The sequence below is a fragment of the Mustela nigripes genome, chromosome 1, assembly GCF_022355385.1.
Source record: "Mustela nigripes isolate SB6536 chromosome 1, MUSNIG.SB6536, whole genome shotgun sequence".
NCBI lineage: Eukaryota > Metazoa > Chordata > Mammalia > Carnivora > Mustelidae > Mustela > Mustela nigripes.
The window spans coordinates 116,172,797-116,199,969 of NC_081557.1; the positions used below are offsets into that span (position 1 = coordinate 116,172,797).

The 27,173-nt window shown below is 33.7% G+C and overlaps 1 protein-coding gene across 2 annotated transcripts in view; it reads right to left on the reverse strand.

Moving 5' to 3' along the window:
• Positions 1-394: 394 nt before the first annotated feature.
• Positions 395-27,173, reverse strand: part of FBXO8 (F-box protein 8) — a 56,382-nt gene continuing 29,603 nt past the window's right edge. For both annotated transcript variants that reach the window (XM_059372128.1, XM_059372124.1), the window contains 3 exons: positions 10,791-10,909; positions 9,509-9,705; positions 395-8,062 (listed from right to left, as the gene is read on the reverse strand). In XM_059372128.1, the coding sequence (XP_059228111.1) occupies positions 7,875-8,062; positions 9,509-9,705; positions 10,791-10,909 (504 nt within the window). In that variant the 3' untranslated portion in view covers positions 395-7,874. The remainder of the gene's footprint in view (positions 8,063-9,508; positions 9,706-10,790; positions 10,910-27,173) is intronic.

The following is a 27,173-nucleotide window of genomic DNA, read 5'->3' on the forward strand; positions in this document are numbered from 1 at the left end:
TCACTACGATTTTGTTGGAAGAAATTCCTTTTGCCTGACCTCTTTCAGACAGGCTTTTAGAGAAGATCATCAACACTGGTATTGCTTTCTTTTGCAGTTTAACACCAAATCAAAAATATGTATTGCTTTAACCATCCATAACTAACCACATGCAGTAATTTGGCTTTAGCTAAACATATTGATTAGTTTTAAACTTAAGTACACAAATAAGCATAAAAGGGAGTGTTAAGTCAGATCACAACCTTTCAGGTTAATTTAAAAACTTGATAATAAAACTGGGTCATGCTGAAGGCTAAGACGTGTTTTCAAAAGTGAAAAATGATTTCGCTTTCTAAGAATGCTTCACCATAATTCTTAAAAAAAAAAAAAAAGAAAGAAAGAAAAGCAGAAAATATCCTGAGATCATTGAATCCTCGTTTATTTTAATTTTTCAAATAAATTGGGGAGGAGAGACATTAGTGAAGAGCTGGGCTTTACAGTTTCCTTTGGAAAGCATCAACAACTTAAATTTTTTTTTCCCCTACTGAAATATTTATGAGTGAAAACATTATTTTAGGTATGTGTATCTCCAAAACTTACATATTTCTGATTCAGACTTTTAAACTGTCGATACCCAGGAGACAAGGCCATTGACGTGTACCTGGCACTACTTCTGCCAGTTAATTTTCTCCCTGGAGAGTGGTTTTGGGCGACAGAGTGGCGTCCGGGCTCCCCGGGTTGTTGCACTGACGAACTGCAGTGGTGGTAAAATCAAGGAGCCTGACAAAATCTCATTAATCATTTTAAATTAAATCCAACCTTCCTGTCCAACCGCACCAAGAAGAAAGCCATTTTTTTTTTTTAAACAAATGAAAATTTCCTCAGTAAAGATTTGGTATCTTTCTCTTGTTGGCCTTTAATTCGATGAGACAAAAATAATATAAAACAATCCACTTTTTGAAGCTTGAAAACAAAACATTTGTCCAGAAATCATTTAACAGATCAACCAAGTGTCTTTTAAAAATAAAACACATTTTGAATAAAAATACAGGGAAACATTCTGGGGGAAACTATATTGGTTAATTTGGGGACACCATTTATCTTTATTTTCTGAATAGTTCAGGGAATTTATTTAGTTCTATTGAAAATATATGATCCTTAATAATATTTGAAAGAGGAAATGAGATCATTATCCATATCTTGGTATATTTTACTCTAGTGTCTGTTTTCCAATCAAATTTTTGTGGCATTTTACATAGTAATTGTAATGTGAGGTGTGCACACATACACATACATACATATATGCATAATTTCATATCCTTTTGGTATTCATCATGATTTGTAACTGCTTTCTACATTATTTATAAACATCATAGCTTCAGGATTATATATGATGAGGATGTATTTTGGTCTACTTGACCAGTGCCTAGCATAGTGTCTCATACATAGCATGTTCTCAAATATCTGCTAGTTATTTCCTTGAACAGCCCCAAGTTTTGGGCATTCCAGTTGTTGTTGTTTTTTTTTTTTTCCCCTTAAATTAAAAACAATTGCAGAACTAATGATGTAAGTCTTGCCTTTTGCCTTTTGCTTATTTTGAATTATTTCCTTAGGATGGCTTCTCACAATAGACATATTCAGTTATGAATGCTTAAAAAAGAACTAGGAAGTTAACAGTATGACATGTAAGGAGTTCACTTTAAACAGAGGAAAACAGACTCAAATTACAATAAACAAGTTGTTATCTTAAATGTTAAGACTTCTGAATACGCTTACTGTCATCAAGCACCATATTAATCATACTGTAAAAAATGTAAAAGATCAATTTAGAGAAGTAAAAAGATCAATGGCTTAAACTCTTGAAATTAAAAAAAAGACAGTCCTAAAGTAGTGATTCATCCAAATATTTAAGATCAGAAGTTCTCTAGAGATGAATTTATATCAAGAATAAAATAGAGGTTGAATGAGTTTTTAAATATTTTTAAGAAGTTAACTCTAATATGTTCCAATTTATAAGTTGTGTACAACTAAAAGCTCCAAATATATTTTTAAAAAGTGGACATAGTAAAACCATCTCCCTCCCTATGTGCTTATGTACAAACTAAACCAGATCTAAAATAATTCAGTTGTCCAAGGTCTATGCTAGGTACTGAGGCAGATAAAAGAATAAAATTTCCACCTGAAAGAACTGGAACAGTTACCCTGGAGAGTAAAGAATCTAAGAGGACTTTGAAGGGCAAATAACATTTTAACAGGTAAATGTGAGGGAGCGGTTACAATTATTAAAAAAAAAAAAAAAAAGCAAATATAATGGAAGAATGAAAATGCAGGGTTCATTGAGATTAGAGAGTATTAGTTTTAAAAAATGTACTTGGGAAAAACCCTAATGATAAATCTGGAGAACTCAAAAGTTTTTGAGCACTTTTTTCTTTGCCTTCTTTTCTTAAAAAAAACAAAAACAAAAACAAACAAACAACAAAACCCAAAAAAACCCCACAAATTAACCTGTATATTAGAAAACAGAACTGGTAATCATGCATAGGAAAAATGCACTAGCAGCAGTTGGTATGGTATGTTCTGGCCTTGAAACAGCACAGCCCTTAGTGGGAAGGGAAGGTGTAGACAGGCCTGAGTTGCGGAGGACCATAAGTATTCTTGTGGGTTTCAGCAGAGCTCAGATTACGTGTTGGGTAAGAGAATATTTGGTCAGAGACAATATAAAAGCCATTAGCACTACTGTAATGAAAGAACTCAGCCTTAAGTGGAAAAGGTAGACAAAAGAAGCTTGAGTGTAGATGGGAAAAAAAAACTACTTGGTTGAGCAGCACCAAATGCAAACTCAGCATCCTTCTTGAAACTCGGCTTCCCTAGCTCTCAGGCCACCATTCTTCTCTGGTCCTTCTATAGTCTTCACAAACCCTCATTTTCTCTACCAAAACCTAAAATGTTGTGTTTCCCAAACATTTCTTTTTACTCAACAAACCTTCTAGAGGAGCTTTCTCCAGTGCTTCACTTAACAAAATACCTTTTAAATACCAGTAAGACCTCCAAACTTACATTATCCAGCCCTGATTTTTTTCCTAGCCTTATTCTCTAGCTGCAACCAAAATTCCATTGTTACTTTCAAATTCAAAATAACTGGGGATCACATCTGCTCCATATCACTCCACTGGTTGCTTCTCTTAGTAGCTACCTTTGATAGTAGGAAAACTAGACCCTTTTATCAAACTTGGTTCCTTCAAAATCACTAAACACCATCAATTTTCAGTTTTTATTTTTTATTCATTCCTCCTAAGTCCTCTGCCACTTACCTAATTTAGCCCTTATAATAGAAAGCCAGTCTTTGAAAGCTTTGCTGAATAAGCTATATTTGAGGTGGATCTTGGATGATGAGTAGGGGAACTTTAGATACAGAAGGGAGAGCAAGACATCACAGAAAGACCAGCTTGTAAAAGACAAAGATCAGATCACATCACATTTGAGGAATGTTGGAGACAAGGCTTGAAAGAAAGATAAGCCGAGGCCAGATTGTATAGCCTTTTTTGTTTGTTTTTAAAGATTTATTTATTTCAGAGAGAGAGTGATGTGTGTGTGGATGGGTAGGGAGGGGCAGAGGGACAGGAGAAGCAAGCTCCCTGCTGAGCAGGGAGCCTGACTCTTGGCTCAATTCCAGGACTCTGAGATCACAACCTGAGCCAAAATCAAGAGTCAGATGCTCAACCAACTGAGCCACCCTCGTGCCCCCAGATCATACAACCCTTTATGCCATGCTGAGGAGGCTTAATTTTGTAGAAAGGAGTACTTGAAATTTTGTAGAAATTGAGTACTTGAAACAGAAGTGTCAAAAGGAGCTTGTGTTTTAGAAAGATAAGTTTGTTATATCAGAAGGAAGGTCCACTAGTTCCAAACTTTAGGCACTTGGAAACATGTGGGGACATTATTTGTATGTCACAATAACTGAGGGATGCTACTGGCATCTAGCAGGCAAAATCCAGGCATGTTGATGTTCTCTGCTGTAGGGAGCGGTCTCCCATAATGAACATCCTTCTCCAAAAGCCAGTGGGACCTCACCGGAAAATACTGAACTAAGTTAAGCATTCAGTAAATGTTTATTATGATGGGGTTTTTAAAAATAAACATGTAAACTTATACTCACCTAGTTTTTAAGATGCCAGGAATAAATCCCTATTCAGTAAGTATAGAAAGTAGTAAAAAGAATACTGCCCAATTCAGGAGGGGTCTACTTCAACCGATGGCTCTTTCAGACAAGCCCTTGAAGAGATAAAACCACAAACTCTGGACAAAGTATAGAAATGGAAAGCAACCCAATAAAGGCTGATCAGTAATATTTTTTTTTTCAGGCTGACACTGAAGAGAGTACTTGGAAGAAGAAGATAGGAGATGAATTTCCCATTTTATAGTTTTTGCCTGAAGGCAGCCCTCCGGCTGAATCATTGGAGCCTTTAGTTTTACAGACTCGAAGAACCCTGGGGCAGAGTTTGGGGCAACAGTAGCTGCAAGAAAAGGAAGAAATAGAAATAGAAATAATGGAAAGAAAAGAAGAGTGAGCTCCCTAATTTCTGTGTATGAACTGTGCCACACACTCTGGCTTCTCTCTAAACTGTGGACACACACAAAAGATTCCAGGTTAAAGAAGGGAACGGACATTTGAAGTACTTCAGGGGAGCAAGAGCTTGCAACTGAGTTCTGCCAGTTAACTTCCAGCTTTAAAAAAAGAGTCTTTGGAGAAATGTATTATAACATAGATTTCTACATATTTTATTAGCCGTGTCTAGGACAAAGTCTAAATTACTAACATATGAAGAAACAGGAAAATATAGTCTATTCTCAAAAGAAGAGGCAATTGAAGAAGATGAAATGAGCAGATAAAGATTTAAAGCAGCTATTTAACTATGTTCAAGGTTGTAAGGGAAAATGTGCTTGCAGTAAATGAAGATAGGAAATCGCAGCAGCACAGACATATAAATTATAAAAACGTGAAGGAATTTCTAGAATTAAGAAGTATAGTAGTTAAAAAAAGTTCACTGAATGAGCTTAAAAGGGATTACAGAAAAGTCAGTGACCTAGAACAGTGATCAACAGATATAATCCAACTGAAGAGGAAAAAAAGATGAAAAAAAATCTATGAGATGATATCAAAAGTTCTAGCACATATGTAAAAGGGGAGGAAAGAAAAATGAGATTGAGAAATATATGACAAAATTTTCACTTTCAGAGGGAAGTAGTTTTTTTTTTTTTTTATACACAAAGGGAGAAAACAATTTCAATATACTGACTTCTTACCGGAAACAATGGAGGCCAGAAGACAGTGGAGGACTATCTTTAAAGTATGAAAGGGGGGTGGGAATAAACTGTCAATACAGAATTACATATGCAGCAAAGCACTCTTCATAAAGGAAAACAAAGTAAAGACATTTTCATGTATAAGGAAACTAGGATAATTCATTGCCAGCATACCTGAACAGTCATATAGGTGGTGATATTTTTCAGGAGGACATGAATGATGTTACAAGGAAACTTGGATTTTCAAAAGGAAAAAAGTGTTGGAAATGACAATGTGGGTCAATATAAATAAGGTTTTTTTCCCCTTGTTTAAAGTGTACACGACTACTCAAAGTAAATTATTATGGTGTGGAGTCTGTACTGTATGCTATCTGCAATTCATAGAACAACTCTAAGATAACAAATGGAAGAAGTGGGTAAACACCCTGTACGATTACGAGGTTTCTATATTTTATGTGAAGTGGTACAAATATTAACTGTAAATAGGTTGTGTCAAGTTGTATATCTTGATACGGGCTTGGTTTATTCAAGTGTCTGCATTTATTAAGATTCATGGATTAGTACACTTCACATTTATGTATTTCATGGAATGCAAATTTTACCTATAAAAAACTTTTTTTAAAAAAGTAGATCTTTAGCTAACAATATACAAGTTGAATTCTATAGGAAGAAAGAGTACTGTGATGTCCGAAACTTGTATTACCTGTATTTAAACAGTAAGATAGGTGGATTGGTGGATAGAGGGATGGATAAATACGTGCTAAAGTGAATGCAGTAATATTTTAACTGTAGAACCTACATAGTGGTTATATATACATTCTCTGTAAAATATATCTTAACTTTTATATGTTTGAAAATTTTCGTGAGAAAATGTTAAAAAAAGAATACTGCCCATCTACGTTTGTAATCAGGTCAGGGTGGAGAAAATAAAACACGACAAAGGGGAAAACTGTGAAATGGAGGATACAAAAAACTATAAAGAAGGAAAGAAAAGAGAGTAAAATTAAAACAGAGGTAGAAAGAACCAAATGGTAAGGGAGAGATAGGGATGGGGCGGGGGAGAGAGAAAGAAAAGGAGATTAATGGGAAAATGGAAATGATAAAATGTTATTATTATTGTTGGTCTTCTGAAACTTTCCAATAAATTAATTTTGAAGTTAAAAATTACAAAGAAGTATCTTGTTATGGAATTCAATATTATGCACATGTGAAAATTTAGGTATTTTCCTCAAGATCTGAAAACTTGTTTACTTCCGTTCTAAAAGTCCCCTTGACGTCCAGAATTGTTTGACTACCTTATGTCTTGCCATTGAAAATTCTATAGGACATCACTTGCAGTTGTAATAATATCAACCACTATTTACTTAGGACCAGATATGGAAAGAAGCTTGGACTGTACATATTCAGTAAAAAGTTTCTAATCTTCCAAGTTCCACCCCCTAAACTAGCAGCTCTACTCATCATCACATAGTGTCTCATTTCAAAGCTGATGCTTTTCACTTAGCAATATTTCCAGGAAACTTTTGACTTACCATATAAATATATTCTTCTTTATCATTTCAATGCTAAGTGTTTCATAATTAAATAATTGTTAATTAAGCTATGCTTCATACATATGCTCTCCAAGAAGCAGTATTTTTCCTTATCAATCATGTAACATCGATGAAGGCAAGGCCCATGTCTAGGTATTGCTGCTACCTAGCACAGAGTTTAGTACACAGAAGGTCCTTGGTAAATATTATTGGATGACTGACTCACAATACCCCTTTCTCAACTGATTGTAAACAGAAATTATCAAGTTAAGAGAATGGCAAATTTTGAATAATTACAAGAGATATAAGTTTTAATAGCATTCTGTTCCTATGTATGGGAATCCTATATTTCAACATATTTTGCTATCTCAAATAGTTTAAAGGACTTACTGAGAAATGACTAACTCAGAACTTTTAAAAATGGAAAGTCGAGTGATGAATTTATATTATAAAAATAAGTGCCTGTTTTGCTTATTACTAGTAATAAATCTATATTCTTATAAAGTTCAAAGGAAAGAGAAACTGGTATTTGTCTTTATCCAACTCAGATTCAACTTTTATGAAGACAGTAATAAGCTCATATCAGAATCAAATAAATTTCAGAACTCAGTTTGAGAGAAAAAGGAAGGGCTTTAGTTAAAATCTTTACAATAAAATAATTATGATTATAAATCTCTTCAGTTAAATATGTACACATTACATGGTATTTTAAAAAAGAATGAAAATGAGTAGTTTTTCAAGCAATCTAATGCACAAATATACCATCTTTTAGAGTATAATGTCAGTTGAACATTCTTAAACAGCTGTGTCAGGCAATGGCTCTGCTTTGTGCAAAACATGATAAGCAAAATTAAGAAAAATTCTGCAAAATTCTTTAGTTCCCCAAGGAAATTACTAAAAAAGAAAATAGTAAAAGGGAAAAAAAAAAGATGTACTCTCGAGCTTGATTGTATACAGAGGCTAGAATGATCAGCACTAATGTAACCCCCATATCTGCTAAATAAGTCCTTGGGTAACTTTAGTTTGAAGTTAATAGTTGAAGTCCTAGCAATTGTGCTTTTATGCAGCCACATGGCCAATAAGGTAGATGTTGTCATAAAGGTGCCCTACAAAATCTTCACTAATGTTTTGAGCAGCACGACGGGTATTTCGAATAAATTCTCTTTTTGACATTTTATTCTTCACATGAGGGCTAGTGAGGTCAATGGAAAGTAGAATCAAAGAGTAGCACAGTACATAGACAGCATCTGGAATTAAAAAGAAACACCTCAAATTATTAGGTGGTTTGAAAAATGTGGTCCCAAAGGAATTACCTAATGCAAAATTTTTCATAATATAAATAAATTGAGATTGGCTCATAACTAAACATAGAATGGCTAACTCATCTCAGTTTGTCTGGGCCTTTTCCAATTGTAGCGTTGAAAATCCTGTGTCATGGGAAATTCTTCAATTCCAGACAAACAGGGATAGTTGATCATCCTAACTGACCACCAATTAATGACTATTTCCTTCAACTCCCAAAGCATTTTAGAATAGTTTGGGAATTTATAATAAAAGCTCATTCCAAATTTTAAAATTTCAGAATTGGCTTTATTTTCATCTTTGCTTACAAATGTGATACTCCCATTCAATGACCCATAAAATACATTTGTACTTTTTTACTGTTACAAGTATAGTAGTTAAAAAAGTACTTCCTATTAAAAAAAAAACCCACATATTTATTTACATAGAATGTTTTTATAAAAATCTAACTGGAAAATATTTAATGACAAAGACATGCATTAACAGTCCTTCAAAATAAAATGTAAACAATTTATAAGATTGTTAAATTAATATCCACCTTTGAGATATGTATTTTTAACGTCCATGGAATTTATGTATTAATTTCAAAAGTAAATTTTTAGGGACAAGATTGTTAAACCTGAGCAGTATGCAACAACAACAACAAAATGTCTTTATATCTACACAAGGCAGTATCTGATGTTTACTATCAAAATAGTAACAAACCTCAAGATACTTGTATTATTATTTGTGACAACTACTTGCTAGTATTATGGGGTTTTTATTTCAGAATCCTGCAGTCTTAATAAAGCAAAGTTAAATATTATGTTTTATAAAAACATTTTCAACCAATTTCATATGATGGGTAAATGTTTTTGTAATCTCCACTTAATAAGCACAATAAAATTTTTGAGATGAAGAGAAAAGTGAAGCTCTATCAAATGAAAAAAATACACAGGGTACTCAGGTTATATTGCACATACGTAGATATATACTCATTCACACATTATGAAAATTAGTTGTATTAAAAATAAATTTTAGTAGAAAAATTATAGGTGTTAACCTATGTAATATATAAACTATGAAAAGCTTTAAAAATAATTTCTCAAGTTTTTACTTAAATTAGTAATACCCAATTCTCAATCAAGAATAATATTAATGCATCTATAGCTAAATCTTTCTTCCTAAAACAGTGTGTTTACTACATATAAATGACAGCCATGACAAACTATTCTAAACTCACATAAATGTTGTAGTCTATAGAATTACTCATTGCTACAAGTAGTAAAAGAAATACTTGTAATGACTGAAAGCATGTTTCCCCATGGTGAGAAAAAAAAAGTCTCATATACTACTATTTTTACCTACAGGTGGGAAGGGGAATGGAAGGAATTCACTATACATATTCTTACCAGGACTAAGGCCAAGTTCTCGCATTAAATCGGGGTTACAAGCACAGAATCTATGTGAGAACTTTGTTATGAGAGTTTCAAGATACTCCCCACGCTCTTCAGGGGCATGGATATGACGAAAAAATTCTCTCAGTGCATTAGGCAAAAACTGATTTCTAAAATTATGCAACGTTACAAGGTCATCCAAGACATCTCTCCTAGTGGAAAAAGAAAAAGATATAGCTTTAGTCAACAGTTCTCTACTAAAAAAATGATAAGGACTCATAAGTTATATTTTTGGATGAAAATACTTTATTATTGATTCTCAGATCAGCTAATCCTACAAAGTATATATAATCCTTAAAATTAAAAAATCCAACTCTGATTATTTGAGACATTAAATAATTTTTAAATTTTCTGCGAATAGGTTATAACAAAGTAAGGTGAAACTAGTAATTCTAATTACAAAATGAAGAAAAAATTTTTGCAATATTAAAAGGGGCGGCTTCTTTTCGTGTGTGTGTGTGTGTGTGTATTTTGGCTAAATTCAAACAGCAACAGAATTCTTTATATTTTTTAACTATGAAAATAATAACAGTTTTCACTTTTCACAGCAATCCACACCACCAGAGTTAACAACTATTTATGTAGACTTTAAAAAATGTCAACATATAGTATATATTTTTCTAGTATTTGCTTTTCTCATTTCATCCGGTATATTATGAACAGCTTTCTATATCTTTACACACAGATCTAAGTCATTCTTTTTAATGATTCATCAGTACCTCATCTTATGGAGGTAACAATTCTACTTATATACATTTGGGTTATTTACAATTATATAAATATTTTTGTAAGTGTATGTGTGTACATGTGTGTATAAATAATACATGTGTGTATAAATATTTGTATATATGTACACTTTTTTTTTATCAATGACAATCTAATATATAGTCATCCTTTGTTTACGCTTCAATTCTTGCTGAGCTCAACCATGATTATATGATCATAATCTTTAATTTCTACCAATTGTTTATGGCAGGGATAGACAAATTATAGCTAGTGAGCCAAATATGGCCCACTACCTATTTTTGTAAATAAAATTTTATTAGAACACAGCCATACTTTGTTTACATACTGTTTGTCTGCTTTCAGACTACAATGGCAGTTATAAATAGCTGTGAGAAAAATTTTTCAACTAGATGACCGCTATATGGTATAGTTTTAAAAGTAAAGCTTAACTCATTAAAAGCATTATCTAACTCATTTCTGATGAAAACTCAAAAATTTTTTTTCTTTTTACCTTTCATCAAGATAGATTCTCAGTTTTTTCCAATTTAGTGTTCTTGTACAGAAGATAAACTTTGCTATTTCCTTTGGTGAATCATCTAGGATACCCTTGGACATAAAGTAGTTCACTCCCTAAGGCAGAAAGACAAGTCTACATAAATAAAGTCAGTCTTTATTTATAAATTTTATCAATTAGGTGATAGCGGAACAATAGCCATAAATTCTTTCCAGCATAAATAGACTTTTTATAGCTTTAACATGCAAAATACAAGCTAGAACTTGAGCTGAAAATATTACATGTAGTTGAGAGTTTACATGCAATGAAAAGTAGGAAATTCAAAGTTAAGACTCCTAAAGTCACCCTAATTCAATTTTCTGGCTCATGTCAGTTAAAACTAAGTATACAGAAATATGGCTTATATGGTGATGGTGGTTGGGGGCCAGGGGAAACTACTATGCAGACTTTAAAATAAGCCTTGAAACAAACACTTCCACTGCCTAATAGAAAACAAGATTTCTTAGACATATTCTAATACACTATTCAAGGAAAAAGCTTGAGAAAAAATGATTCTCCTAATCAAAGATCAATAATTTTATTCTGTAAAGAAGGATAATTAAATTATTTGGCTTAAAGTAGGCACAGTTCCAGGTGGGTTTATTGTCTGTACACACTTTGGCTTTAACGTGTAGCATTGCTACGTTACACAAGAATTTAGCTTCAACATATAGTGAGGCAAAATATAAGACAAAACAATTGCAATGTTTTATAATAGGATTTATCTTTGAATTTCCTTTTCCCTGCATGCAAAGTTTTCCAGAGAAGCATTATCCACAGTTTGTACCTATTTCCAGATTTAAATCAACAACAACAAAACATCAACAAAAAAATTGAACAATGAAACCAATGTTTTCTCATGTATATGGAGGTCACATTCAAATAAATACCTTATGTGGATTTGAATGTGCAGTTATTGAAATAAAAGGCAGGTGTGTTTATTTCAACTCGTAGTTATCCAGATACATGCGTTCCCATGAATACTTATGTCTGGATAATAGCACACTGTGTGCAGTTAATTAGTAGAGAAAATGATGTATTATATACACGCAACGTAGTGTTTTCACACATAAATTCCTTCAGCATTTCTTCCCTTTTACAAACACATATAGTATTCAGAAATATTGCAACCATTAAGAATTAAAAAAGTTGGGAGAATTTTTATGACACACTCTTCAGATAAAAAAGTGTCATAAAATTTTTGTATTAAAAAATTAAAAAGCAGTTTGGTACCATGAGGTAATGCCTTTGAAAGGTTATAATTATCGGTAAATTGTAATTCAAAGATAAGATTTTTTAATATAAAACTAATTTTATGAGCCATGAGGAAAATATCCTAATGACAATGTTATCAGTTTCTCATGTGAATTTTAATAGCACAAAAGCAGTGCTAAAGCACTGGATTAAAAAATGTGTCTAAGAAGAACAGAATGTGAAAACATGAAACTTTCTGGTCAACTCAAATGTAAGCAGTATTTCAGACTGCATCCTGGATACAAGGCTAGGAAATACAACATGGTCAAGATGGAAAGCCAAAGAATTTGTCTGGAATAAGGCTCTCAGCAATTGTCTGAGGGGGTAGGAACTAAAGAAAGAGTAATGCTTGTTCCATCCTTTCCTCCATTAGTTTGAATAATCGAGAGTTGACTGTATGTTTTAATTCATCTACTTAGTAAAAACTGTCTTTTGATTTTTTCCAAAATTCCTCCATTTGAGAGAATAACAAAATTTCAGAAGTATTTGCAGTGCTTAATTTGAATCTAAGCTAGTCAAACCACAAGGAATGTCAACTAATTATTTAATAAGTTCTTTATTTATGCTTACCTATAAGTCAATACTTAAGAGATGCAAAACTAATTATAATCAATTTTTAGAATTATACAAAATATTAAAAAACCTAAATGATCCATTAAATAGTACATAATTCCCTAATCATGATATATGTCTTTTAATATCATTTGATGCTCCTTAGTTACAAAATAGCATTGGTATTTGCCTCATGTAAGCATCCTAAAAATATGTTGTTGATAATTTTCATTTTTAAGGAATACAAGTTTTAAAAATTTAATCTCTCACCTAACTCGAAGTCTCCAAAATCAATCATATACAGAGGTGTAAGCAAGAACACAAACAGCTTTAAACCCAATCCTGAAAATGAGGGACATAGCTTGACATAAGCCAACTCTGTTGGCTTTATGAGAAAAGGAGGTATCAGTTTTCAAGCCTGGGATTTCTCTGGAAAGGAAGATTACTTCAGAAGGGCTATCAAAGTGACGGGTCAAGGGGTATGAAATAGGAAAAGGCATGAGATCAGATTATAATTTTCTTCAATAACCAAGCTGCAACCATCCAAATTCTTATCTTGTTATGTAACTGATGAACTACAAAAGAAAACACAATATGAGATTGACTAAATAACTACATTTGTTTACTATATGGTATACATATTTTTACAAAATTTTAATATAGTGTTTTTTTTAAGATTTTATTTGACAGAGAGACACAGTGAGAGAGGGAACATAAGCAGAGGGAGTGAGAGAGAGAGAGAAACAGGCTTCCCACCGAGCAGAGAGCTGGATGCAGGGCTTGATCCCAGGACCCCAGGATCATGACCCAAGGCGAAGGCAGACTCTTAATGATTGAGCCACCCAGGTGCCCCAAATATAATTTTAAAAGAATGGTACAGAGAGATCGCTACATCACAAAGCATGTTACTAATCAGGACTAGAGCTCTCAGCAGAGTGAGAGTATGCATGTGGTGTCTCATAGACAAAGGAAATCATGAACATTAGTATTAGTCTATACTAACATAGTTTCCAGAAAAAAAAACAGAAGGCAGTAGCTCACTATTGGTCACATAATTCACTACAAAAGTGTCAGATTATGGATGTCACATTTTGTGGGGTATATTGACAAACTAGAATTTATCTGGATAAAGGAAATCAGGACCTCATAAAATTGTTGAAGGGTATAGAATCCCTGTTAGATAAAGAAGAGTTGAAGGATGTACTGATATTAGGCCTAAAGAAGATACTTAAGAAGTTTAAGATTTTGAGACATCTGAAAGCTTTTATCATAAGGAAAAAGAACATTGTATGTGGTTTTAGTGAAGATCTTAAGCTGATGAAAAGTAAAGAACTTCTTTCCAGAATAATGCACATACACATTTTTAAAATATACATTAAATGCCTGAAGCCCATCTAAGGACTCCAAGTTGGGAATCCCTATTCTAGATGCAGGAGTATGGCTACTGAGTGTCCGTAATACAAAGGGAGGTTAGTGCTATATAAGGAAGACCACACTTGGAATTATAGCTGAGCTGTTCAGGGCCAGTGGTTTGTCATTTGCTTGATTAAATTTTTTTTTTTTTTTTTTTTTTTTTTTACATTCCAAAATAAGCTTAAGCTTCAAATTATTACTACTTAGTTTAGTTTGATTGCTTAATCTGTATACATTTTAACTCCATTATGCAAACTCTACACTGTTCAACTTGTAGAATTATCTGGATTCTTAGTTATGGTGTAGTTCCTCCTCTTTCACATGGCAATAATTCTATGACATTTTTGTCATATAACTTATAAACTTATATAACATATAAATCATGATGGTGCCAGTCCTATAATGAATTGGCTCCATAGCATAAAGGGAAGCTTTGTCATCTGGAAGAAGACAATTGACCAAAATGGATTTTATTAAAAAAAAAAGTTTTATTTATTTATTTAAGATTTTATTTATTTATCTAGAGAGAGAGAGAGGGAGCACAAGCAGGGGGAGTGGCAGATGGAGGAAGGAGCAGGCGTCCCACTGAGCAAGGAGCCCCACTGAGCAAGGAGCCCCGGGTGGACTTGATCCTACTGGGATCATGACCCGAGTCAAAGGCAGACACCTAATCAACTAAGCCACCAAGGCATTCCTATAAAAAAAGTTTTATTTTTATTTTTAATTTTTTTCAATAGTTTTAAAGGAAAGTTACAGTGGGATAAATGAAAGTCATATCATGAAAATAGATTGGCTATAAACATTAAGATTCATATTTCTCTGGAAAATCATAAAAGTAAATAATATTCATATTAAAAATTCAAAATTCCTTACTAATGTGAGAGAGAGAGTGAGAGAGCATTTGCCTGAGCAGGGGTGGGGCAGAGAGAAAATCTTAAGCAAGCTCTATGCTCAGTGCATACTAGGGGCTTGATCTCACAACCCTGAGATCATGACCTGAGCCAAAATCAAGAGTCAGATGCTTAACCAACTGAGTCAGAGAAAAGAGAAAAGAGATATTCTTATAACCATAAATATTAATTTGGAAAAAAATCCAAAAATTTAAAATCTACTCTATAACTTGACAAATGTGTCAATCTTTCTTGCTGCTAACAGGATTGGTGCTCCAGTAATGTAATTTTTTTTCAGATATATTTTTTTGCTATTAATTATTTTTATTAACATGTAATGTATTATTTGCCCCAGAGATACAGGTCTGTGAATTGTCAGGCTTACACATTTCACAGCACTCACCATATCACATTACCTCCCCAATGTCCATAACCCAACCACTCTCTCAAAACCCCTTCTCCCCCGAGCAACCCTCAGTTTGTTTTGTGAGATCAAGAGCCTCTTATGGTTTTTCTCCCTCTCGATCCCATCTTGTTTCATTTTTTCCTTCTTTACCCTCCAACCCCCACACCCTGCCTCTCAAATTCCTCATATCAGGGAGATCATATGATAATTGTCTTTCTCTGATTCACTTATTTTGCTAGGAGCTGGTTCTTTGAAAGAATTAATAAGGCTGATAAATCCCTGGCCAGACTTCTCAAAAAGAAAACAGAAAGGACCCAAATAAACAAAATCATGAATGAAAGAGGAGAGATGACAACCAACACCAAAGAAATACAAATTAAGAACACATTATGAGCAACTATACACCAGCAAATCTGACAATCTGGAAGAAATGGATGGATTCCTCAAGATATATAAACAAACCGAACCAGGAAGAAATAGAAAACCTGAACAGACCCATAACCAGTAAGGAGATTGAAGCAGTCACCAAAAATCAAGAGCCCAGGACCAGACAGCTGCCCAGGGGAATTCTACCAAATATTTAAAGAAGAATTAATACCTATTCTCCTGAAACTGTTCCAAAAAATAGAAACGGAAGGAAAACTTCCAAACTCATTTTATAAGGTCAGCATTACCTTGGTGCCCAAACCAGACAAAGACCCCACCAAAAAGGAGAATTACAGACCAATATCCCTGATGAACACAGATGCAAAAATTCTCACCAAAATACTAGCCAATAGGATCCAACAATACATTAAAAGGATTATTCACCATGACCAAGTGGGATTTATTCCTGGGCTGCACGGTCAGTTCAATATCCACAAATCAGTCAATGTTAAACAATACATTAATAAAAGAAAGAACAAGAACCATATGATACTCTCAATAGATGCTGAAAAAGCATTTGACAAAGTACAGCATCCTTTCCTGATCAAAACTCTTCGAAGTGTAGGGATAGAGGGTATATACCTCAATATCATCAAAGCCATCTATGAAAAACCCACAACGAATATCATTCTCAATGGTAAAAAACTGAGAGTTTTTCCCCTAAGATCAGGAACATGGTAAGGATGTCCACTATCATTACTGCTACTCAACACAGTACTAGAAGTCCTAGCTTTAGCAATCAGACAAAAAGAAATTAAAGACATCCAGATTGGCAAAGAAGAAGTCAAACTATCACTCTTTGCAGATGATATGATACTATATGTGGAAAACCCAAAAGACTCCACTTCAAGTCTGCTAGAACTTGTACAGGAATTCAGTAAAGTGTCAGGATATGAAATCAATGCACACAAATCAGTTGCATTTCAAGTATTTCAGTAGTTCATTGGAAGGAAAAAATCACTGTGGGACAGGGCATTTAGATAAGTTTTCCTGGAATACCTACTTTAATGGAGTGGTTTAAATAGCTCAAAATGAGGGGAACACTGGAGATGAAAATTTTAGTCAATGTTATATTATATGAGCAAAAGCATTATAAGATAAAAAAATCAGGCCATTTTCAGGAAAATAGGGGAACTATCTTGGGTTTGAGAGCCAAGTCTGGAAGTAGACTGTAGCAGAAATAGCACTGAATTTTAAGGTAAGGAGTTTATCTTCTCCCTCATATGTAACTGAAAGCCTTATATGATGAAGCAATGGCCTGCAATATAAATTTGACAGTATTATAAAGAGAAATAATAAAAGGGAAACTAGACAGTAAGCTACTACAGATGTTCGGGCTTAAAGCAACACAAATGCAAAGGAAATAATCTATCCTAAAAACATATGAAAAAACCCACATATGCTATGTATGTATATGAAAATATGATGTGAGAGCATATATTATTATCATGGTGGTTATCAAGTCAAGGAATAATGAAAAGTGAAAGATAAGGTTAACTGATGTTTCTGGCTTAGACAAAAAGGGAAATGACTGATGGGGGAAAACTCAGGTTAAGAGGGTGTTGATTTAAACAAAACAGTAATGAGTTTGGACTTCAAAATGTTACCTTCGGATGATGACAGGTAAAACTACAAAGGCGAAATAGGCATCTGATAGTGTAATAAGACATAAAGAAAAAAGTGAGAGTTGAAAGTACAAACTAAGGATACTGAATAATAAGAATCAGTAAAGGAGGAGGCAGAGATGGAAGAAAGCAGAGACAGAATAATGTTCCAGAGGCTAAAAGTCTTTGAAATGTAAAGAAAAGGGTATACAATGCAATTCCTAGTATAATTGAAAGTATAATTACCTAGTATAATTAGAAGAGGGACCAAATCATGGTTCTGTGATTTTGTGAACATAATTTACTCAAACTTTCCAAACCTTATTAGTTTCTTAATCAGTAAAAATCTTATTTAAGTGGCTACTGTGAAGATATGAGAGTGTCTAGCATAGAACATGGCTAATATCCTTTTTCCTTTAGGTAGCTCAAGGAGATGAAAATGAGAAATAAGGCAGTAGATTTGGTGACTGGGAGAAAAGAAAATAGTGCCTTTCAAGGGGTCTCTTTCCACAGAGTGATGGGGGCTCAAGGCTAAGAAGAAAGCTAAGGAATGAGCTCATGGTAAGGAAACTGATAGCCCAGTTACTTGAAAAATTTATTAGTACAAAGGAGGAAAAAAAATATTAAAGAACACTGAAGGTCAAAGAGAGAAACAACTGTTTTTTCAAGACAATTCTGACCCATGCATATCAGAAGATGCAAAAAAGAGAATCAACAGGGAGAGGAAAAGATTGGCAAAGAAACAATAAGAGATAATGAAAGCGGCAAGGTAGAGAAAAGGGGAGCAGGAGAAAGACTGAAAATACAAGTGGAACCAAAACTCACCATGCTCTGGCCTAGGTCCAAACACTTCCCACTGTAGGCAAGGAGAGAGCCTGCAGAGGACTGACCTGAGGGACAGAGCAGCCCATAAGACTGTAGCAGAGTACACTAGTACTCACCAAAGATATTTCCCGAAGCACCAGATCCTGGAGAGTATATGACTTCCTTTTCATAGTCATTACTCTCAGGAGCAAGAAACATAAATGGCCTTCCAAACACAAAGACAGAGACCTAGACAAAATGCTAAGATGGAGAAATTCATCCCAAAAGAAAGAACAAGAAAAAGTCATGGCCAGAGATCTAAGTGAATAAGACAAGTAATATGCCTGATCCAGACTTTAAAGCAATAATCATAAGGATACTAGCTGGGCTTGAGAAACACATAGAAGACACCAAGGGAGTCTCTTGATGCAGGGATAAAAGAGCTTAAAACCAATCAGACCAAAATTAAAAATGCAATAACCGAGATTTGAAACTGATTGGATGCAATGGCCATAAGGATGGAAGAAGCAGAGTAACCAATTAAGTGATAGAGAAGATAGAATTATTAGAAAGTAATGAAACCAATAAAGAGAGGGAAGGAAAAATCTTGGATCATGAATGTAGACTTAAGGAGTTGGTAATGCTTTCTGAGACCGGAGGAGAGGACATTAGAGCTGGTTCAGAGACAGGCATATTAAGAAACTGATAAAGGCAGAAAACAGAACATATTGGTTTTCTTCTTAGGGTGCATAAACCATCTAGAAATAGTTGGAAAAGAGCTGAATTGGATCCCACGTGAAGTGGTAAAGATTTCTATCAACAATGGGAATCTACTAGGAATAAACTCCTACTAGAAGGAGTGCCAAGCAAGTAGGGTGATGTTAATGTAATTCATCCCATCTCATTTTTTTTGTTTGATTTGATAGAACAGATGTTTACAATAATTAAAAAAATTAAGAAATTTTGTACAGTAGACTCCATAGAGTGTGTTATTAAAAACTTAGGGAAATGACAGCCTCAAGACTTACAGAATCAAATTACAGTGGTGAACTGTTTTGATGTAATTTGTTTAGGAGGCAAATAAATAATTCAAGAAATCATGAACAGATAGTTTACACCAATATTAAGAAGGAATTTAGAATCAAGAAAAAAAATGTGTTGGATAAAGAAGATGTGGTGTGTATATACACAATGGAATATTATTCAGCCATCAAAAAATGGAATCTTACCATCTGCAAGGACATGGATGGACCTAGAGGGTATTATGCTAAGCGAAGTAAGTAATTTGGAGGAAGACAATTATCATATGATTTCACTCATATGTAGAATTCAAGAAACAGAATAGAGGATCATAAGGGAAGGGTGGAAAAAATAAAGTAAGAAGAAATCAGAGAGGGAGACAAACCGTAAGAGATACTTAACTACAGGAAACAAATTGAGGGCTTCTGGAGGTGAGGGGATATTGGGTGATGGACATTAAGGAGGGCACGTGACATAATGAAAATTGGCTGTTATATACAACTTATGAATCATTAAATTACCTCTGAAACTAATAATACACTGTATGATACTTAATTGAACTTAAAAAATAAAAAGAAAAATATGTTAGGTATTAGTCATCTTTTTTTTATTATTTTAAGAACAGCTCTTTGCACACAATTCATGTTTTAAGATCCTTCTATGTTTCATTCCTTCTATTACATCAATACCCACATTTTCTCTCCCCTTTTAATAAAGTCTTGTTTTTTTTTAATTCAAATCATTATTATCCATTATTATCTGGTGTGGTTCAGAAGCAAAAGTCTACCATACATATATTCAGGATCAGAAATTATACAGGTAACGGAGTGAATTCTACAAAAACAGCTATGCAAAACCAAATTTGGTGAGTGCTGTGAAGTGTGTAAACCTGGTGATTCACAGACCTGTACCCCTGGGGATAAAAATATATGTTTATAAAAAATAAAAAATTAAAAAAAAAAAAAAAGAACCAGCTGTTGTTGCAAACCTAAAACTGACTTTAAAAATATATTCTTTTTTTTTTTTTAATTAAAAAACAAAACAAAACAAACACTGACCACTTGTACTGAAAGTATTGGCTACTGGCACAGAGAGTTGGTAGAAACATTATGTAGCAGTCTGTATTAATAACAGAAATCACTCCAAAAACAAAACTGGTGATATCTTTGTTTTCCTAGAGAACAGCATAATATAGATATTTAGAAAAAAACTCACTTTAACTAAATTTGTTCCAATTTGCTTTTGTATACAATGTAAAATCCAGAACCACGATCACTATTTTTCAGGTAACAAACAGATCATTAGAGCATTACATAATAGAAAGCAAACTGGACACCACATTTTTAAAGGACATTTGAAGACTTTTAAAATAACAATCTTTAAATTTTAACAATAAATATTTGTAAAATAAAAAATATATAAAATAACTATGTTATTTTATATATAAATACATAGTTCAATCTAGATTTCTTTTCTTTCAATGAGAAGAGATATAATAATATTCAAATATGTATTGCAGCCACAGTGAAATGAACAATTGAAATGTCATCTTTTCACATTAAAAATAATGTAAAAATTAAGAGACACAAAAAATGTTATGGATATTTATTTTAGTAAAAAATAGCACAATAGAGAGAAGTCAGCCTTTTATAGGTTAAATGGAGTAATCCTATTGTCTTGTTTGAAAATAGTACTGATAGTGATATTATTTCTTCTTTTTTATAGTGCTTTCAGCATCACTTAAGCAAGATGCAAAATCTATTAATTTTTGTTCAGTTGGCAGTTCTCACTCTCCCTATTTAATCAGAGAATATGTATTCTATAGTTAAGGGAAAAAAACACATAGAACTTGAACAGGTGAAATCCATATGGGGGGATATATATATATATATATGTATATATATATATATAGTGCAAAATTAAATTAAATTAAATTAACACCTTGCTTTTTAGTTGCAGCAAAGTAAATGCAGAAGATTACTTAACAAGCAAGTTAAGACTAAGCATGGAAGTTTTTGTTCTGTCATTCCATTTCGTTCTACCCACAAACTTTTGCAGGGTTTTCATCTGTAAGTTTTCATACCACTTTCCTCTGCTGTAACAATGACCTTCAGCATAAACTTTAGAAATAACACATATTGCTTTTTTCATGTTAATTTAAGCTGTTCATGCATAGTGCAACTGTTATTCCTAACCTAGTCACTAGAGTCCAAGACTAAAGTAAAAACTATGCCAAGGTTTTTAAAGTTGTTCTATATAGAGAGACTACACAATTGACAAGAAAAGTGTTCCTCTTATTGAGGTGCCTACAGGTAGGCTATTTATTCAGTGGAAGCCTCTGTGTGACTTAGTTATAATTAAGGGAAAGGACATCATGACAATTGGGACAGAAATGTTAAGATGATTTTGATGTCAGTTTGAAATATGAACAGCAGATTCCAGTCTTGTCTGTTCCCTAGGAAGAACAGAGAGCACACACCGTCCATCCATGCTTATGTGGGAGAAGTGACAGTTGAGACGAGACAGTGCTGATATACTGCAGTCAATTCCTTTTTCTTCTTTTTTTTTTTTTTTGTGTGAAATTAATAGATTATATTTGTTAGAGCAGTTTCAGTTTTGCAATGTGAACAAAAGTATAGACAGTTCCCATCTTGGCTCCACCCCTCAATTTGCCCACCCCATCCAGTTTCCCTAGTATAAGCATCTTGCATTGGTGCATTGGTCACCCAATTCCTTCTTATACCATTACTGAAAGTGGTCAGAATGAGACATTCTCGAGGATAATGAAGAATCATATTGTTCAGTTTTAAGTATGAAATATGGAATAAAATCAACTTATTTACAGACCCTGTTTGAAGTGGCAAGGATTTCAGCTTTCCAAAACAATTTATGGGTGTTTTTTTTTCCCATACATCAGAGTGTACAATGTTGATGAACTGCTAAGAATAATCATACATACACCCTAAATTATTTCTAGCCAGAAGATGTTAATGGGAAATCTCACACAAAGGAGGGATAGTTCAAAAATCTAAAGAAAAATGAAAATTCTTCAAATGGAATCCAGGGGAAATGGAGAAATGTAAGACAGATTATTGTGCTTCTTTTTTCATAGGCAAGAAAGCAATGACATCAGACAAAAATCACATGAAAGTCATATCTAGGTTTTAAATAACAAATAAAAGTTAGTTCCTATTAATTAGTTTTAATAGACTCAATCAGAAAAAGCATCACACTTTGAGTTCTAATAGTCCCCAAAAGTGTCACTCTGCTGACTGGGATAGATCAATAAGATGAAGAACATGATGTTAATTTTTAATGATAAATTACTACTATTAATATTATTGATAAGTTGCTGGTAGCTAAAGTAAGTTACTTGGAAAGGCCCCTACTTCTCTAAACTGTCTATAATTTGGAAAAAGAAAGCATTCTAGTCAAAATATGGAAATAAAACTCTATTAGGTGGAGGTACAATTAATAATTCAAACTAATGAGAAAATGACATATTTGAATACAATACTGGCTAATTTAGAATTCCTGCTTAATAAAAATCACATGCAAATAGATTTAAGTGACCAACTTCACTTTGATAAATAAAAATTTTCTCATATTACCTAGATTCTAATATGTACATTTATAAATATAGTTTGACATCCCTGAAACAATTTTGAAATAAACAACATTAAGAAAAAACTCCAAGTCTTCAAGGAAGACAAACAGAGAAGCAAGCTGGAATTTAAACAGTAGTTTAAATAACTGCCAGCACATGTGTACACTTCTTCATGTAATTACAGTATCTGTTCATCCTACCTATATTCAGACACGACGCAGGTTTTAATCTGAACGTAATTTTGGACGCCTAATTACTGTTTAAAATGTCCTTAAAAAGATTAAACTAAGCATCACCACTAACACAAAAAGTTACTGTATATGCAAAACAGTGTTCATCACATGCTAGAAAATGAAATTAAAGGTAAAGGGTATCATCATTCAAAGCTAGCAGATGTTGGTGTGACTGATACATACATTATGAAGGAACATTACTCAGGTGTCAAATATATTTATCTACTAGGACCCGAAAGTTAAGGGAGGATGAACCCCAAGGCCTACAGCAATGTTTGGCTCTTCATAGTTTAAGTTGTCATAGTTGTACCTCTAGTATAAATATAAAACTACATTTTGGGAAGCACTTAGAGGCACTAACCATTTAGCATAAACTATTTAATATTCACAGTAACATACTGTATATCACAAATATTATTGTCTTCATTTTATCGATGGGGAAACTGAAGCCCAGAGGTTAAATAATTTACATGGTCTAAGTCATATAATTAGTAAGTGGAGAGATACTTAATAAATATTTGCTGAATGAATGTTTGAATCTGTATAAAGCCTCCAGGTGGCTTTCAAGAGAAGCTATCGACTTTTAAGAATTTATAATTAAACTAAGGGGTTAAAAAAGAACAGAACATAACCACAACAAAAACTTGTGAGTTGGGTCAAAACCAGCATACTTTGAAATGCCTCAAATTATAAACTGTCAAAACTTGGGAGTCCCTAGTACAAATAATAAAAAGCAAGAGGTCATGATATCTTTACTTGCTAAAGGCCAAAGTGGTTCACAAAGATCTTAACATTTTTATTATAAAGAAGGCATCTTCAAAATATTTATGACATGAAAGAAAATGTTATATAATATTAGGAATAAATGTATACTACAGTTAATTGGTAATACATTTGCATTAATGCAGTTTTTCCTTTAGATTTTCATATTTCAAAGGCTGCAGTTAGGAGCACCTGGATGGCTCAGTCATTAAGCATCTGCCTTTGGCTCAGGTCATGATCCCAGAGTCTTTGGATCTAGCCCTGAAGACCCTGGGATTGAGTCCCACATTGGGCTCCCTGCTCAGCGGGAAGCCTGCTTTTCCCTCGCTCACTCCCCCTTGGTTGTGTACTCTCTCTCAATGTCTCTCTCTGTCAAATTAATAAATAAAGTATTTTTTAAAAAGTTGCAATTAATTTGATGGATGCAGTACAAACGATGACATCCAAGAACTGAGGAAATATTATTTTTTAGATTTCTGATAAAGAATTCATCTTTTAGAGTGAGATTCACTGTGGTATCGGTATTCACAATTGCTACATTCAGACAAGATGTGTAGGACAAGATGTGTTCTACACAAAATGACTGGACACAAGATGGGTCCAATTTTGGACATTAAAATTGAGAACTTAGGTCTAGAAAGTGTCAAGTTTCACTGAAACTGGTCACAGCAGGTAACAAAGAATATGGATGTATTAAGATGGTCAGGATACTGCAAGGAAATAAAAGGTAAACAAATTTTTATTTGAACTGTACTTAAAATATTAATACAATATTGTAAATTCACCAGGTACAGGCATCTAAATTTGCAACAAAAGAAAAATTCAAGCAAAAAAAATTTTTTTGCTCATTCCAGCACTGCACATTTTAAAATTTGTAGCATGGTTGCTGTGGTGCTAAAATATTTTACCTTTATTCTTTCTTCTAGTTGAAAGTCCTAGATTAATACATTGTCTACTAATTTCTGTTTATATTTACCCTAGATAATTCACACTAAATGAGGTAACAGTATCTCCTATGACGTACTAGGGGAAAAACAAAAGCAAAATGCATCAGCTGGTTTGACTGATGAATAAGCTATAGAATATTCTAGGTCTGAATCTCTTGTTCAATTATATTAAGATGAAAGAGGGCCTGGGAAATTTGCTTCCCTTTGAAGCTTCTAAAGGGTTTACCCTAAGTCCACATACTTCTGTGGACTCATCGTATACCACATACTGGAATGATTCAGTGACAAGCAAAGGGGAGGGTAGTCAAGATCTATTATGGTCAGGGCAGTGTGTAAAATAAAGTTGACCTGAAAGACACAGGATAAAGTTACCTACTTAAATGTAAAATTAACACATGATGGATCAGATTAAAAAGAGATAAGATATATCCATCTATACATACCATATACATGCATGTTGCCCTCAAATAAAGTGAATGGCCTCCAGTTTAGTATGACCTGACTCATCATAACAAGACTGAAAATATTAAATTATGTAGCCAGAGGGTAATATTCAGTGTTTGAGAGGCACAGTTTTCCACTTTGACTCTAACACAAATCAAGAGAAAGGGTTTTGCCAATTAACTTGAATATTTTAGCTTTCTCGGGTAAATAATTCCAATAGAGAAAGCTTTTCAAGCTATATACAGTGACGGACTCCTCTCCGTGTCAACTAGTTCCCTTGCTCTGACTAGATTCTCATCAGCAAATTGGGGATAAAATTAATTTGCTAATAAAAATTAGCACTGTTTATTCTTATAAAAATAATTTGTGTTCAGGATTACGTATCAAATTCTTAATGAGTCCATGTAATGATGATGATGATGATGCATTAGGATGCTCTTGATTGCAAACAACAGGAACCCCTATTCAAAAGAGTAAAGGGATTTACTTTCCTATACAATAAGAAATTTCAAAGTATTTTGGCTCCAAGGTTGTTAGGCTCATGGACCCAATTCTTTCTTCCTATTTGCCTATGTTAATAGCGCTCATGGCTGCAAAATGGATGCATCTGTTCCTATCATTATACACTCATACATTAGTCCCAGAAGTATACACATGTACAGGTATGTACACATATACACAGATATGGTATTACCTTCTTCTGTCTCTTTTTTGAAACTTAAAATTTTCTTTGCACATGTTTCTTCCAATCTTACAGGTCAGAATTAGACAGCATGGACGCCAAGCCAAGAGGAATAATATTATCATGATTACCCTGGAATAATCTGTGTACAACTCCTGAGGCTGGGAATGGAGCTATCCTTTCAGCTGCCTGAAGTTCTTTATCTAGTAGTAGTCTACGTGAGTATCTGAGTAGTCTAAGTGATATGATTTAAACCCTGTCCATACAGTTCTATGTGATTTTTTTTTAAATTCCTTTTATGATAGGATATAGTGATATTAGAAAGACCTTGAAGACATCTCCTGAGTTCCACTTCTATCCTTCTGTTTTCCCCACTTTGTGGGAAAACTATTTTCCGCTGATAATTAGGCTTCATTACTTCAACCACAGCTTAATTACCGACCCTTATCCTTTTTTTTTTTTGTCATTTTTGATCAGTGGCAGGAGGACCTATAACCGCAAGTAGGTAGTCTCAGCAACCAATTTGAATTGTTGTGCCACTTATCAATAGTCCTCCTTTGGGTACTAAGGCTTCGAAGCCAGTAGAGCCCAGAAATAAAAGCAGAAAAACAAATTCAGTAAGTGGCCCACTAGTGAAACTCATGCTGCAGATGCTTGGGCCTGCCTCAAAGCCATTTCACTCCTTTCACTGCTTTAGCATCTTAGCCACAGTTGCTAAATCATGGTAACTCTAAACCAATTAGTAATTCCATCTATTCTGTTCTCAATAGGTCTAGGAATGTTCATGTGATTCAGTATGTCCATTAGAAATCAGGAGAAGTACATGAAAGGCTCCTGATTTTTCTTCCTAATAAGCATAAGAAATTCGAGGAGAGTTTCTTTGTTTTGCCCCATCTTTGTGATGAGGATACTTTCATACAAGATGTGATATTTTGAGTGGTGGTGGCCAACTTACTATCAAAAGAAAGCAGAAGTCAACAACACACCTTGAGAGTCTGTGAGGAGATCTGTCTATCACTGAAATAACTCTCGGATACCCACATATGGGTCTCTTTGGAGGTAAATATACGTGGTTAAGCCATTATTAAACTGTCTGTTTGTTCCAGCCAAAACACCCTATGTGATACATACTGGAGAAAGTGGGCAGTATATGTGCCAAACTTAAAAGCATCCTAGTGGCCTATCAGCCTTTGCTGAAAAATGTGTTGCAAGAGCTAGAGTTAGCATAGAGAATGAGATATCAAGGGTGTAATGATAAATTATCTGTGTAAATTATTTGATATAAATGCCTGTATCA